At 49.0% G+C, this 15,180-nt stretch overlaps 1 protein-coding gene across 3 annotated transcripts in view; it reads left to right on the top strand.

Moving 5' to 3' along the window:
* Nucleotides 1-394: 394 nt before the first annotated feature.
* LOC111148682 (tetratricopeptide repeat domain 9) overlaps nucleotides 395-15,180 on the top strand; it is a 31,977-nt gene continuing 17,191 nt past the window's right edge. For all 3 annotated transcript variants that reach the window (XR_002640711.1, XR_002640710.1, XM_022505457.1), the window contains exon 1: nucleotides 395-804. Coding sequence is in view for 1 of the 3 variants with exons in the window: in XM_022505457.1 (XP_022361165.1) it covers nucleotides 399-804 (406 nt within the window). In the remaining 2 variants the exon portion in view is untranslated. The remainder of the gene's footprint in view (nucleotides 805-15,180) is intronic.

The raw sequence follows: 15,180 nt of genomic DNA, 5'->3' as shown, positions 1-15,180 counted from the left end.
AAGCTTCTTCCGGGTCAGCGACAATCACCGCCACCCCAGTCGGGCCCGCGGTCCCCCATCCCGCTAGCCTCGCGCCCGCGGGGGCCAGGTCGCCACCGCCCGCAGGTTGCGGGAGGGGAGGAGGGCGAGGAGAAGGGCGGGCGGCGCGGGAGAGGGGGAGGGAGGGAGGCGGGGAGGGACGGCAATCCGAGGAGGGGGAGGAGGAGGAGAGAGCAGCCTCCCGCAGCTGGCGAGGAGAATGGGAGTGCGGGGCGCCAGACCGCCGCGGGGTGTCACGGCAGCGGCCGAGCTTGCCGAGCGCGGGGCCGGCGCCCGCCGCTTTTAAACCCGGGCCGGCGCGGCGGAGGCGGCGGCGGCGGGCGGATCGCGGCGCGCGCTGGGCGCCGGGCGGCGGCCGGATGGAGAGGAAGGGCTCGGCGGCCGCGGCCAAGGGGAACCCGAGCCCGCCCGCGGTCGGCGAGGCGCAGCGGCCGCCGCCGCCACTGTGCGTCCCGGGCGGCGGCGGCGGGGTCCCGGCGCGCGGCCAGGCTGGGGCGGCGGCCGAGCCCGCCGAGTTCATCCGGCGGGCGCACGAGTTCAAGAGCCAAGGGGCGCAGTGCTACAAGGACAAGAAATTCCGCGAAGCCATCGGCAAATACCACCGGGCGTTGTTGGAGCTGAAGGGGCTGCTGCCGGCGCCGGGGGAGCAGGAGCGGGACTCGCGCGCGGCCTCCCCGCCCGGGGCCCCCAACCCCGGCCGCCTCTCGGAGGAGCAGAGCAAGACGGTGGAAGCCATCGAGATCGACTGCTACAACAGCCTGGCAGGTGAGCTGCGCCGCGCCGCGCCCGGCCCCTCCGCCCCTGCCCGCCCGGCGCCCGGCGAGGGACCCGGGCCCTCGGGTCCCAGCCGACCGCTGCGGCGCGCCCGCGCTGCCCACTTCCCCGCCGGCACCGTGCTGCCCCAGGAAGGAGGACCCGGGAGGGGGGCGCTTTGGAAAAAGTGACTTTTAGGATTGTACCTCCCCAAACTCGTCCCTTCCCCATGGACACTCCCGAGTCCCTTCCCCCTCGTCCATCGTAAATCTCACCTAAAAATAACTGGACAGACAGAACGAGCCCCGGCTGGCCTGGTGGCGAGTACTGCTGCTACTGCCCACCAGTGGACCTGGGTCCAAACGCGGGAAGTAGCGCCCAGGGTGGGCACCCGCACCCGCCGCATGCCCAGCGGCCGCTCTCCTCAGGTATCACTGGCACCAGAGCTCGCCCTCACCTTGCCCTCAACCGACCGCATCCCCATGGGCAAGGTCCTTCCTGCCCCAAGTTCCCTTGGCCTCGGTAGCAAAGGGCAGTTTGCCACGATGCCTTCGGCATCTTGAGCAAAATGGATTCCAAAATGCCACTTTCTTCTCTCTCCGCTCTGCTGGGGCCCCCGGTTGCCAGGTGAAGGGAGCGAGCTCAAAGGGAAGCTGGTTCATGGTTGGGCTTGAGCTGCGTGCGACATCCTTGCTCCTTCACTGGTCCTCTTCCAGCTGACTGCAGGGCCCGAGGCCAAGGGGGCCCTTCTGTTGGGATGAGAAAGTATATACATTTGGGATGAGAAAGGTACATTCATTCCAGAGTTCCAGAGTTCACTCTGGGGATTTAGGTCACCGTCAGGCATTTAAAAAAAAAATTTTTTTACTTTGCCACAGGAAATCAAAGTCTCTTTAAAAAAAGGAAGAGCGTGGGTCCTTCCAGGGCCTTCCTGTGAGAAGGTGTAGGCGCAATGGCCTTACATTTGGAGAGGCATTCTGTACTCCTCTCACCCCATTTGGTGGGATTTGGGCATGGTCCAATGCCCAATCCAACGGCCAAATAAAAGGCCATTACTCCTAGTCCCTAACCCTTGAAGTTGCCTTAACTAGCTCCGGACAGTTGGAGAAGTGTAGCTTGGGGAGAAGGACTGGGTGTGGCCGCGGAAGGTGAATGTGTTTTGGGCACAGGAAGTTGGGGGATGAAAAAAATATATTTCGATAATTCTGCTGTGTTCCCTTTGAGGTGTCTAGTGCCAGCCTGCCTCTGTGTTCCCATAATGCCATGCCCAGTATCACCTTCAATCAGGCAAAACCCAGCCACTTTATAAACTGTGGTTTACAAATGGAAGGGATTAATAGACTAGTAGTAGTAGCAGTTGTAAAAATGGTGGTGCCCATAGCAGTCCTAGTAGTAATGGCAGTAGGTAAAGTAGTTGTATAGCAGAGATGGGCTATCTCAATCCGTCATCGCCCACAGCTTGGTTCTCTTTATTTCCTGTAAGCCTCTGGCATACTTGCTTCTTCTGCCTGATGAATAGTTAAAGGGTAGAGTGGGCGTGGGTGGAGGAGAGGCCGTCTGGATCACTAATGCGGTGATTTCAGAGTGGTAATAGAGTTTTATATTTAGTCTTATCCACGGGCATTCTAGGGTTGCCTCTCACCCCACGCTTTTGGCCGCTGGCCTGTGGCTAGGACTGCCTATTGCCAACCCGAGAGGTTACATTTCCATGGCGAAACCAAAGATGTGTCCTTGGGCAGGCAAGCCCAGCCCGGGCGGGGCTGAGATCTCGCCAGCTCCTTCACCCCTACCCTCACCACGCAGGCAACTTGGGAAAACTTCAGCTGTGAGAGAATGGAGAGTGGCAATCGCTAGCGGATGGATTTCCCCTCTGCTGCCTTCTCCAGCCGCTCGCCCCTTCTTCGTATTAATAATGTATTGTGTGCACTGTGCTAGTCACCCTAGTGCAATGTGCTTTTTAACCTTTAAAACAACTTGCTGAAAGACTGCAGAGCGAAAAAACAAAAACAAAACCTGAGGTTCCAGAGCCACCCAACTCCAAATCAATGATCAATGTTCTCGCCATCATACCTTGATGTGCAAATTCAGTGTCTTCTAGGCATCTGGCTCCCTGAATCCAGTCTTAGGTGGGCTTCTGTTTGGAGTTCTGAGCCCTGGGAACCAGGAGAAAGAAACACAGGACCTAATTCAAAACCCTGATAGGGCTCTTCCTAAACATTTTCAAGTTTCAATGAAAGAGAAAAGAAGAGTAATTACAAGCTGAGCAGTCATGTCAAAGCCAAAATCTGTATCCTGGATAGAAAATTCAATTGGGAGATAGGATCCTGGAAGTCACCTAGAAAATAAGTAGAAGCCCAATGTTGGTTTCCTTTGGAATAATGCATAAAATCTCTTACTACTGTCTGAGAAGTCCTAGCTGATAGGAAGGTATCCTTTCTTGTTGGACAGCACACGTGATACATATCTTTAAAGTATATTTTCTTTTAGAAAATATCAAAAAGTTTAAAGGAGAAAATGCAAAATTACTCTTAACCCTGCCACCAAAAGACGCTCCTCGTGATATATTTCCTCCCTGTATTTTTCTCTAGACATTCATGTGAACTGTTTTCAAAGCCAGGACCTTCTGTATCTGCTTTTATTCCCAGTTACCATTATTATCAGAAGCATTTTTACATTTCTTTAAATGTGAAGATTATTTGAAGTGGCAACATACAATTTTTAGCGTTTACAATGACCATTTGATGGAAAGGGAAGAAAAGATCACTGCTACTGTTGACAGAGCCAGAACAGTGCCATGAAGCCCATAAGATACCCTGTCCCCGCTCGTGCCTGCTGATAGGAAGGAGACAGCAGCTGCACATTCTTTCTGGCAGAAAGGCAACTGACCCTTCCATCCGGACCCTTCCATCAGTGCCGACTGAGCAGCCCAGCCAGCTCTGGGTGGGAGCAGTCTGAAGACTTTTGTGCTCTCAAAGATCTGTCCTTCTACACAGCTGTCCATAGAGGGAGACATTTGGGGTTTGGAAGGAACTTGGACCAGCCCAGAAGTACCAGGAGGATTAGGCTATGTTGCTAAGGGCATCTCAGCACCCAACAAAAGGCTATTGGGAGGCTTCTGGAAAAAACCTAGGTCTGGTTGGACCCTGATACTCTTCAAGAAAGGCTCCAAGAGAATAGCAAGAGGGTGGTGGGGATGTGCAATGTACTAAGAGATGTTCGTCTAAAAATCCATTTGGATGACTTGAGGGGGTCACGTGAAGGATGTGCAGACAGTTGTCAGAGTGCCTGTGGTTGTGGTCTGTTCTGGTTTGGAGTTCCTCCTGATTAGGAGGGATCTATCTGACCAGTACTGCAAGACCCCTGGACTTGATTTTACCCGTCTTATTCTTTATGGAATTAAAAAAAAAAAAAAAAAAAGATGGGAAGTATCCCGTTCTTTCAGAATTTTGAATGACATTGATACAGTGATCGAAAAGATATTCTGACCTAACTAGGGCAATGTAGGACTCTACTCCTTGCCAAAGCTACAAAGGAAGCGCGTGTTGGCCTGTTAATCGACTCCTATTGACCTTGAACAAGACACAGGACTCCCCTGGGGCCCTGGAATGTTTTGTGCAGAGTTTCTTGAAAGACAGAGCCTTTTGCTCCCCATGGTTCCCATGGGGCTGTGGTGGCCCCAGCTGGGTGTGATCAAAAGATTACAACATGTAATGACTTTGTTGGTATTTTCGAATGACATTCAAGACTCAAATGCCCGCAGTGTAGATGAGTGCCTACAGGCCGTGGCATTGGATCTAGATGAGAGTCAGCTTGTGCCTCTATCCCTGGCAAACCCTGTGACTTTGGTTAAGCCCCTACCATGTCATTTTGCCCATTTTCCCATCCAATTACAGCTACGTTTAAGAGATTTTTTTGTTGTTTATTTTACCAAAGGGACAGATAGTACCCACTGATCCTATATGAAGCCCCAGGACAAGGGTATGGCAAGGCCTAGAGAGGTCACACTGGGAAAAGGCCTGGGATGGACATGTCTTAAAGCCATGGGACCAGGGCTGGCCACATAATTTGTGCAGCCCAGTGCAAAATGAAAATGGGGAGCTCCTTATTCAAAAAATGTGTGTGGGATGGGGAGAGGTATCAAGGTGTTGAAAGATAAAGCTTTTCTCCTTTCTTTCATGACCTTTCTCCCTCTCGATTTGACATGGTGCTTTTATTTGCTATTTAATGTCATTATAAGAAAATTAAAATTTTAAATTATTGTCATGAATTTTACTGTTCACCTTTATATTGTGCAAAGCTAGTTTTAAATGGAAACGTGAAAGGACTTACCTTTTATGTGCAATCACATAAATTACACAATTCACATCTTGTACCTTATACATACATATGTGGTCTATTCTTCCTAGAGCAGTGGAAATGCTGACAAAAACAAACTCAACTATTTTTATTTCATTTCTTTACATGCATTCTTTATGGGGCACTTTCCACCAAGTTTGCCTTTCTACTGAGTAAGGAAAGGAAAAGGCACTATTCCCTACTCTTACCCCACTCTCTCCTTTTATGTCATCATTTTCAGCATAAGCAGTTGGCTAGTGCAGGGTAGAAACATAAGTAGGAGAGGATATGATGGGGCTTTCGGTCATCTGTGCTTCTTACCGCTTTCTTTCTGTATTTGAAGCAATTTCTGGGTTGAATGGAAAGCATGCCTCTTGGGGCTGTCAGCATGTCTGCCTGCTTACTTAGTCACAGACCTGACAGTCTTACCTCGTACTCAAGCTGGGTCCTGCTGAATTCTCACGCATTGTGGGTCCACTGGAATTCTGTGCTCATGGAGCACCCTGAGTGCTACATGCAAGTGGGGTTGCAAAGAATGGTTGTGCCTCTCTCTTCTGCTCATGTCCGTGCACCATCATCCCATCAAACTTCACTTACAAAACACAGCTCCAAAGACAAAATTGTTAGGAAGTTCAAGGAAGCAATAACAGAGCATTAAACCAAATACAGGGAACTTCTGACCGCATATGGCACCCACCCTTGAAGTCACCCCCAATGGGATACCAGAAGTTGACTGGGTAGATACACCTAATTGGACAAACTTAGACGTAGACTCTGAGGCAGGTTCTAAGACCAAGGGTACTCAACAGAAAGGGGTGTGGAAGCAGAGAACCAAGCATGAAGATGGATGAATTGCAAATGCAAGAACTCAGTGGTAAGAAGGAGATGAAGACTAGAGACAACTGGTAACCCAGTAGCTATATAATTTATACATATAAATATACATACTTAATATATATAATTTCATTTGATCTCACTTTGTGAGACAGAAAACTTAAGCTTGGAGCAGTTAAGTCACTCACCCGTGGTCACGTGGCAGTATGTGGCAAGCTGGAATTTCTCATCTGCCACTCTATAGTTCCACAGCCTGTGGTCCTAACCATTTACCTCGCAGCCTCCGTTTTTAGGAGTTTTCTTCCTTAGATACTAAAATTCACCCCCGTGAAATTTCTATTGATCCATCCATATTCTTTTTTAAAAAATATTTTATTTTTTTATCTATTTTATTTATTTGAGAGAGAGCATGTGTGGGGGGCAGGGGAGGGGGAGATGCGGCGCAGAGGGGGAGGGGGAGATGGGGCGCAGAGGGGGAGGGGGAGAGACAAGCAGACTCTATGCTGAGCTGGGAGCCCGATGTGGGGCTCGATCTCAGGACACTGAGATCATGACCTGAGCTGAAATCAAAAGCTTAATCAACTGAACCACCCAAGTGCCCCTGATCTAGTCATATTCTATCTACCCTTTGAGGCAACACAGACTATATCTTATCTCACAGACTACATCTCATCACCCTTGTAACAAGGACAAGCCTTGGCATTTTTAGAGCATTTCAGTTGCCCCTCGTCCAGTCTTGTATTCTGTAGGTCAAACATCCTTTTACTGTGATTGTGTCTTGTGTGATTAAGAGTCCCCTTCCATGACCATTCTGGGTGGTCAAGAGACAAGTGTCCTGCGTTCTGTAACCGGGTCAGAATTTCCCTTTTGTCACCAGGAAGATGACCTGAATTTGTATGGACAGAGAAGTGCGAGGAGCTGGTGAGTCCTGATTTCCAGTGAGCCTAGAGGCTGCAGGAGCCCCACCACACTTCTTCCTCCTTTCTGTTCCCCTTGCTTTAGAGCGTGTGAATTCCAGTTAGGAGGTCCTGAGAAACTTGAGTGGAAGTGTTAAGAGCCGGAATTCCCTTCAGCCATTACTGTCTCAGTAATCGCTCTGTGGACACTGTGAGGAGAAACGATCCACTAGATGGATAACGTCTGGAATTGTCCAAATTACTCTAGACCTGGTTGGTTCTAATGTCATGAGAGCGAGGATGCCATCCTTTAAAATCATGTTTCCGTTTTAATGCCAAATGAAGTTGGGCACATTATTATTCCGGGTGGTGTGGAGCATTTGCTCTCCTAACATCCTGGAAAGTAATATTTACGTTTTCGTTTGTGTTTTTATGACTGGCTGGTACTAGGTTCTGGCTTTGTGGGCCAAACCTCATCTCTCAAGAAACAAAAACAAAGAGTCCCCAAAGCCAGCACCAAAGAGACCAGTGGCCCTGTGTCTAGTGGAATGCTGACTGGGGCAGACTCACGTGACCGCTGGTGGCACATTCACCGTACGGGAACTTAATCTGACCTTGGTTTGCCTCTCTTATTAAATGGGTATAATCATGCCAGCTTGACTCACAGGGTGCGGGCGAGGAGTAACGTGAATATATTTACGCAACTATAAAGTATGACTAGTGTAAATCAGCATTTTAAGTGGGTAGGGATACATAGGAGAAAAAAAGGTAGAGGAGAAATAAAAAGTGAGACCTGCCCAATGAAGGAAAATGCTCACCTCCAATGTTAATAATTCTGGGATAAAAGGCATACTTGGATAGTTAGTATCCACTAGGAAAACTCGCTTGATGCCCAGTTTCTGTATTAAATATCTATCCACAGTGACTCTCCAATAGTGTTTCAAACACACATACTAAAATAGTCCCCCAAATACTGGTTTCTTCATAGTCCACACACAAAAACACTTGCTTAAAAAAAATCATCTAATGAGAACGTGAGGGCTGTTCTCTGAACTAAGATTTCCCTGCTTCTGACATCCCTACCTTTGAGAACAGAATGGAAGCTTGGCTTGGTGAAAAAGGACTTGGACTCCAAGTTCTCCAGGTGCTGGTGCCTTGTGTCGAAGACTCTTCTCTTTTGGGCTCTAGTCCTCTTATTTACAAAGACTAGGGTTGGATTCCAAGCTCTCCGAGGTCTTTTCCAGCTCTTCAAAAAGGTCGTCTTCTCGCCACACTTTCTGAACTGTGTGGTCATTACACGGGATCGGGTCGTTCTGTGTGTGCAGATACATACCAGTCTCCAAAAGCTGTTATGACATGAAAAGGCAGAAGGAAGGCCACTCTTTAATACAAGTCCCTTGTGCGAGTAGATACAAGCTAGCATCAATGTATCTGTGTCAGGGAGATCATCTGAAATCCTTCAAGTGAAGCTGTTAACCTCACTTGAAAAGGGGACCGGGCAGATAAATTAACCTTAACTTTTTTTTAAAATTATTAAGACTTTTTTGTTTGTAGGGCAGTATTCACAGCAAAATGGAGGGGAAAGTACAGAGATTTCCCATACAGTCCCTGCCCCCACGTGCACCACCTCCCCCACTGGAACGTTTGTTACAAAGGATGGACATACGCCAACATGTCGTAATCACCCAAAGTCCGTAGTTTACATCAGAGTTCGCTCTTGGTGTTATGCATTGGATGGCTTTGGACAAATGTATAATGACATGTATCCACCATTAGGGTATCATACAGAGTGTTTTCATTACCCTAAAATTCCTCTGTGCTCTGCCTGTTCATCCTTACGCCCTACCCCACAACCCTTGCAAACCCGGAGCTTTTTACTGTCTCCATAGTTTTGCCTTTTCCAGAATGTCATGGAGTCGGCATCATATAGGACGTGGCCTTTTCAGATTGGTTTCTTTAACTTAGCAATACGCACTTAAGGTTCCTTCATGTCTTTTTTAACTTCTTAATTTTAAATCTTTCTATAGTATTTGACTCTTCTAACTATATATGCATGATGGCTATTATTTTTTAAGAAAAATGATGACAAGGTTATCACTTAGAGAAATCATGGATAATCTGGCTTTCTTCTTTTTATTTTCCCAAAGAAAAGCTACCTCATAGACATGATTTTTAGTGCCGTGCTAGATATTTTCTGTCTTGACTAGCCTGGTCAGGCAGTGACACCAAAGATGTCAAGCAAAATTATCCCAAGCCCCCCCAGTTTCTCTTAATATCCCACAGTGGGATTCATCCCCCTTTCTGCAGTGCCTGCCACCCCAGTCCGCACACAGAGCTAGATCCTGATGGCCTGGAACCCCCGGTGGGAGAATGCCCCTCAGTAGTACGTTAGTGACAGCTCGAAGCCGGCAGTGAGGCAGGGAAGGGAGTTCGGTCAGATCTTGTGATATGAATTGGTCCTGAGCTTTAGCGACGTGCCTCTAGGATGGAAGAAGGGGTGCCATGTGTCATCAGTGTCCAAGATTCTTACTGGCCCCTGAATTTTGAAATCCTGGCCATTGGTACCTCAGATACAGCAGCCTGAGCATGGGAAGGCAACTCGCTTATTCACTGAATCTTTCCTGTGCGCTTTCCTGGGCTCCTTACAGCCCAAACCCAAACCTTCCCTGTTCACCTCAAACATGGCACAGGTGTAGTGGGAACTGGAGTTCTAGTCCAGAATCTGGGGCTAACTTGCTCTGTGACTTTGGACAAGTCACATCACTCCGAGCCTCAGTTGCCCCAAATGTAAACAGTGGGGGTTGGGTCAGTGCCATGCAAGTGTCCTCTCACGAGGGCTGAACTGTTTAGGATTTTGAAGACCTTCTAGCTACCCGCTCCCCTTTCTGGGAGCAGCCGGATTTAGGAAAGGGACAAGGGAAAGGGACAAGCAACAAGCTCGCTTTTATTCTAGTTTACTGGTATGTGCTGACAAACAATCGTTAAAACATCCCAACTAAGATTTCCAAGGCCACCCTTGCAAATAGGGAGGGTCAAGCGAAATAAGGGACCTCACAACCTCCCAGGATGATAGCTTCAGACAGAGCGTCTCTGAAAGAAACCAGAGTGAGGATTGGAGGGCTATTTAAAATATTCTCTGGGCTCTGGAATCTAAATTGATGTCCCCAAATATTACCTAGTACTGCTAAATATTTCCAGATTATTTCAAAATTCGGGCTTGGATTCTGAGCAGGCAGTCACTCACCATCAGAAACCTGGCAGTGCCGGTTAGACTAGGCTAGGAAGGCCTGATGGCAAGAAAAATAAAAGTTTTTAACAGACAGTCAGGATGCCGAGGTGGCTCCGCTGGCAAAGCGTCTGACTCTTGGTTTCGGCTCAGGTTGTGATCTCAGGGTTGTGAGAGGGAGCCCATCGGGCTCCATGCTCAGCACGGAGTCTGCCTGAGGTTCTCTCTCTCCCTCTGCCCCTCCCCCCACTGTCTGTCTAGAAATAAATAAGTTTTTTAAAAAAGAGAGAAAGGAAGGAAGGAAAGAAGGAAGGAAGGGAGGGAGGGAGGAAAAAAAAAGAAACACTGTCAAGGCCAAAAGTTACAGGCAACAGGTGCTGGCTAAGAGTGTCTCAGACAGTTGCCACCCTTGGCCCAAAGCTAAAGATCCTGCAGGAGTCCAGCCACATCCAAGCATTTAGGGATGTGATTCTGGGCCTATTGCTCTTACCCTGAGTCAGAACTGAGCTCCTTCCTCTAATGCGCCTGCACCCTCGGGCTGTGGAGGGAACTGGGTCACTGGGAACGTGTGTGGACCCGTCCCTGACACCTAGAAAGTGAGAAGGCCTGTCACCCCGAGTTTGCCAATGAGGATGGGAGGGAAGAAAGAGAACACAGAGGAACAGACGGGCAGAAAACCTGCAGAGCTATGTGGCCTAATGGGAGAGAACTTTGCTTAGCATAAGCAGGTCTGGGTTTGAATCCTGACTTCCCATTGGCTCCACCATTAACCTTGGTCAGGTCCTTCTCTCGGAGTTTGTTTCTGGTAAAGGGTGGGAGCAATGATGTGCCCTGCACAGGATTGTGATGGTAATTGACATGAAACGATACATGCTCACATGCCTCGCACAGGGCCTGGTACAGAAGAAACGCTTCATAAATGATGGTCTCTGTAAATCTAATTCCCACTCCGGAAGGTACTAAGACAACAAAGCATGGGAGAGGGGAGGAAGAAGGACTCTGCAAAGGAGGTTATGGGGGACTGTTGGAAGCAAGGGAGCACACGGAAGAGGACAAAAGAGTCCTCAGTGACTCCAGGGCAGGGGAGGTGAGTAAGGTGTAACCCGACAGCCTTCAGTGTGGGTGTTTCCGACCTGGTGTGTTCAGTTGGGTTCCCTGGGGAGCCTCACAAGCAAGCAAGCTTACTGGTGGGAAGGGGCACTGGGGGAAGGTAAGGCCTGTTTGAGAGGGAGCCATCCAAGGGAGAGGCTATGAGGCGGCAGCCTGGTGCCTGCCCTGCCTGCCCCGTTGTGCTGCATGCCGGTGGCGCCAACTTCCTGAGCCTTCTCCCCGGTGTCAGAAGAGGAGAGCCTTTGGCTTACTTGGGTGTCCTGAGAGCGAAAGCACCAGCAGGTGTGTCCCTTGGAGCCTCCTTGTAAATCCCGCCCTTGCAGGTGTGCCTCTGCCACGATGCCCAGGACCCTCTCAGGCCCCCCGGTCTTCCCAAGGCAGGGGCCCCCGGAACAGGCAATGCTCTCTGCTCAGGAGACCCTTCAGCCTTCTCTGCAGCCCTAATGCCAAGTTCCATCCACCCCTGCTCTCTTTGAAGACATAATGGGCGGAGGGGATTTTTAACATAGTTTCCTAATTATAGAAGTAAGATGTTGTAACTGTAGAAGATATTAGATAAAAGAAATTCAAAGGAGGGGCGGCTAGGTGGCCTGGTCATTAGGCGTCTGCCTTCAGCTCAGGTCATGATCACAGGGTCCTGGGACTGAGCCCCTTATCAGGCTCTCTGCTCAGTGGGGAGTCTGCTTCTCCCTCTCCCATTCCCCCTGCTTATATTCCCTCTCTCACTGTTTCTCTCTCTGTCATAAAAATAAATAAAATCTTTAAAAAGAAATTGAAAGGAGAAACTAAAACTCACTTGTTATCCAGCCATCCAGCCAACTCTTCCCTGTTTGGGTTTATTTCCTTCCACTCTTTTCTTCTCTGTCCATATAAATATGTATCAGCTAGCCCACTTCAAGGTCTACCTTTCTCCAGTTTATTTAGGAAACAAGGAGTTTGGGTCCTTTGTGCTGGGGCCACCACCAGTCTCCTTCCCGGTACCCCCAGGATGCAGCTTACTCTCCCCAGGGGGTTGCCAGGGGCGATCAGTTCGGCTTCCTCTTTTTGCCCCTTCACTTTCACACCCCCGGTACCACCACTTGGGGTTGTAGAGTTCCTGAAGGTTATGGCATACACAAGGAGTTTACATCTCAAAAACTGAATATTTAAAATTCTTCTTAGCATTCATTTGGCTGGCAGACTACCAGGAGTTTCTTACGGACCGGACCGCTGAACTTCTTCTGGCAGGTTCTAACAACCTGCCACGCTTCTCAGACTCTTTTCCCCCCTCCATCCCTTCTCTGTCTCTTAGGCTCTTCCACTCTCAAATTCAGATCATTTCAAACACAGAGCAGTTTGCTCATCTTTTTTTTTTTTTTTTAAAGATTTTATTTATTTATTTGACAGGCAGAGATCACAAGTAGGCAGAGAAGCAGGCAGAGAGAGAGGAGGAAGCAGACTCCCTGCTGAGCAGAAAGCCCGATGCGGGGCTCGATCCCAGGACCCTGAGGCCACGACCCGAGCCAAAGGCAGAGGCTTTAACCCACTGAGCCACCCAGGCACCCCAGTTTGCTTATCTTTTTATCTACCTTATTTGCCTCCGACTGCTCTCAAAGCTTCACCTCACCCCCTAGAGCAGTTGATGAAGGTGTTCTTTAAAAAGGATACTTTTGGGGCGCCTGGGTGGCTCAGTGGGTTAAGCCTCTGTCTTCAGCTCAGGTCATGATCCCAGGGTCCCGGGATTGAGCCCCGCATCAGGCTCTCTGCTCAGCAGGGAGCCTGCTTCTCCCCTCTCTCTCTGCCTACTTGTGATCTCTGTCAAATAAATAAGTAAAATCTTTAAAAAAAAAAAAAAAAAAAGAGGATACTTTCTTCCCTGAGAAGAACTCTGATGCCTCCTATTACAGTTCTTCACTGTGATACAAACACACATTTATTTTTCACAAGATTCCGCTTCTACCGTGTAAACGTTTACCACCTTGATTTTTCCACCAGTATTTCCCACTAAAAACATTTTGTCAGTGTCACTAAGCATTTTTCTTCAGCACGATGTCAATGTCTGTGTCATGTTCCATTGTACCCGTGTCCCATTATTTATTTAACCTGCTGGTGGATATTTCGGTTATTTCCAACGCTCGGCTATTACACATGGTGCTGCCACAGGGAGGCCACAAAGTGCTTTTCGGTGACACGTGTGCCTGTTAAGTAACTCAACCCCAAAGTATCTGGTGACGTTTGCACTGGTGCCACGGAAGGACGGTGGGAAAGGCCATAGGAATAGGAGAGATGTTGCTGGGTCACGAAGGGGTGGCTGGAGAGGTGAGCAGACCAGGGACAGCGTTCTTTAAAGTCCAAAAGGAGAACAGGATGGGAATTTGGCTTCTGAGATTTCCCCTCATCCTGGCTGAGAATTCCTGCCAATAACCATGAACATGTGTCTTGCTTAGCCAGCGTCAGCAAGGTGGAGATGGATCTCTGCTCTTGCTGGGTATGTGCTCATCACCACATTCTCAGTGACCCAACTGGCCCCACCAAATCCCACTTCCAGCCCAACGAAGGGGTGTTACGCAGACTCCAATAAGCAGTAATCCTGTCCTGCTTTCTTCCTACTACTCCCTTCTCTCTCTGCGTCTACCACGATGAGGTCAAGAGGGAGAGTTAGGGGCCACAGGGGAGGGATAGCTTGTTAGCACGCTGCCAGAGCACCGACAACCTGAACTGACCCCAGGCTTTGGCGTTGCTGTCCTGTGGAGCAGACTCTGATGTCCCTTAAAGGAGTGCCACTGTGAGCCTGCAATGTATAGGATTTTCCATTGGTTTTTCCACTTTAGCTCTCCCACCTGCAGCTTTGCCACCTTAGTGCTGGCCAAGAAAAGGTGGAAAAGAAGAGGATGAGCTCCTGGAAGCTATCAATATCTTTTCAACGCTCTCCGTTTTCCTTTCCCATGGCATGGGCCATGATGAATGAACCTTTATCAGATACTTTTACTAAGAGCCTCTGCCCAACATTGTGTGGCCATGGCAAGAGGGATGCAGCATCCCTTGACCGCTGGGGACGTCCACGTGAAGAACTCAAAGGGTGGGCAAAGTAGACATCTCCAGAAACAGGGTTGCTAACACAAAGAAAACAGAAGAAATCATTGGCTGTGCTTGTTTGAATCAAATGCAAGCATGTGCTGGATTGGAAAAGCAGAAGGTCAGTAATGAAGATGATGGTGTCAGGGGATGTTCAGCCCACTAGACAGAGTCACACGACTCGTGGTAGTGGGAGTCGTGGCATCAGTGTATGGGAGAGCTCTTGTCTGGGCACCAGGCAGGGTAAGTCTGGTGTGAACAGATACTGCTGTCTTCCTGCTTTTCTCAGAGCTTCCCAGAGCCTTGCACTCAGAAAAAGACCTTTAGATCGTGGAGTCCAGGTTTCCATTCTTTCCCACCAGCTCAGCTGGAGTGGAACCAACATGGGACCTGGGTTTAGATAACCCTGGCCCTTTCCTTACAAGTCAGATGGCCTTAGCAAGTCACTTAACTTCATTAAGCCTCAGTTTCTGGAAGCAGAGCTAATAATACCTATTTCCCACAGTCATCATGAAGGTCAAGTGAGTTGTTAAACAATATAAAAATGTTAGGTATTGCTGCTTACCGAGTATACAATGTATGCAAACCACAATGATGCCATTTTGCTGTGTGGGGATTGAAAGATGCCCCGCACAGGGGCACCTGGGTGGCTCAGTCCGTTAAATGTCTGACTCTCGATCTCAGCCCAGGTCTTGATCTCAGGGTCCTGAGTGTGAGCCCCGAGTTGGGCTCCATGGTGGAGCCCTACTTAAACAAACAAACAAACATAAGATACCCTACAAATGCTTGTCTGGAAGGGCAGAGGAGCCGTGTTTCATGAAGAGCGACAGTGACGGGCATGACCAGGGCATGTGGCTGTGAAAAGTAATTTTATTCTTTGGAAAACTAAATGGTCCATTTGATGGTGGTACCTGTAGATCTGACCTCATTGGA

The sequence above is a fragment of the Enhydra lutris genome, unplaced genomic scaffold (genome assembly GCF_002288905.1).
Source record: "Enhydra lutris kenyoni isolate GAN:26980312 unplaced genomic scaffold, ASM228890v2 scaffoldscaffold20, whole genome shotgun sequence".
Taxonomy (NCBI): Eukaryota; Metazoa; Chordata; class Mammalia; order Carnivora; family Mustelidae; genus Enhydra; species Enhydra lutris.
The sequence above is the reverse complement of the archived record's forward strand: the minus strand, read 5'-3'. Positions and strand labels throughout refer to the sequence as shown.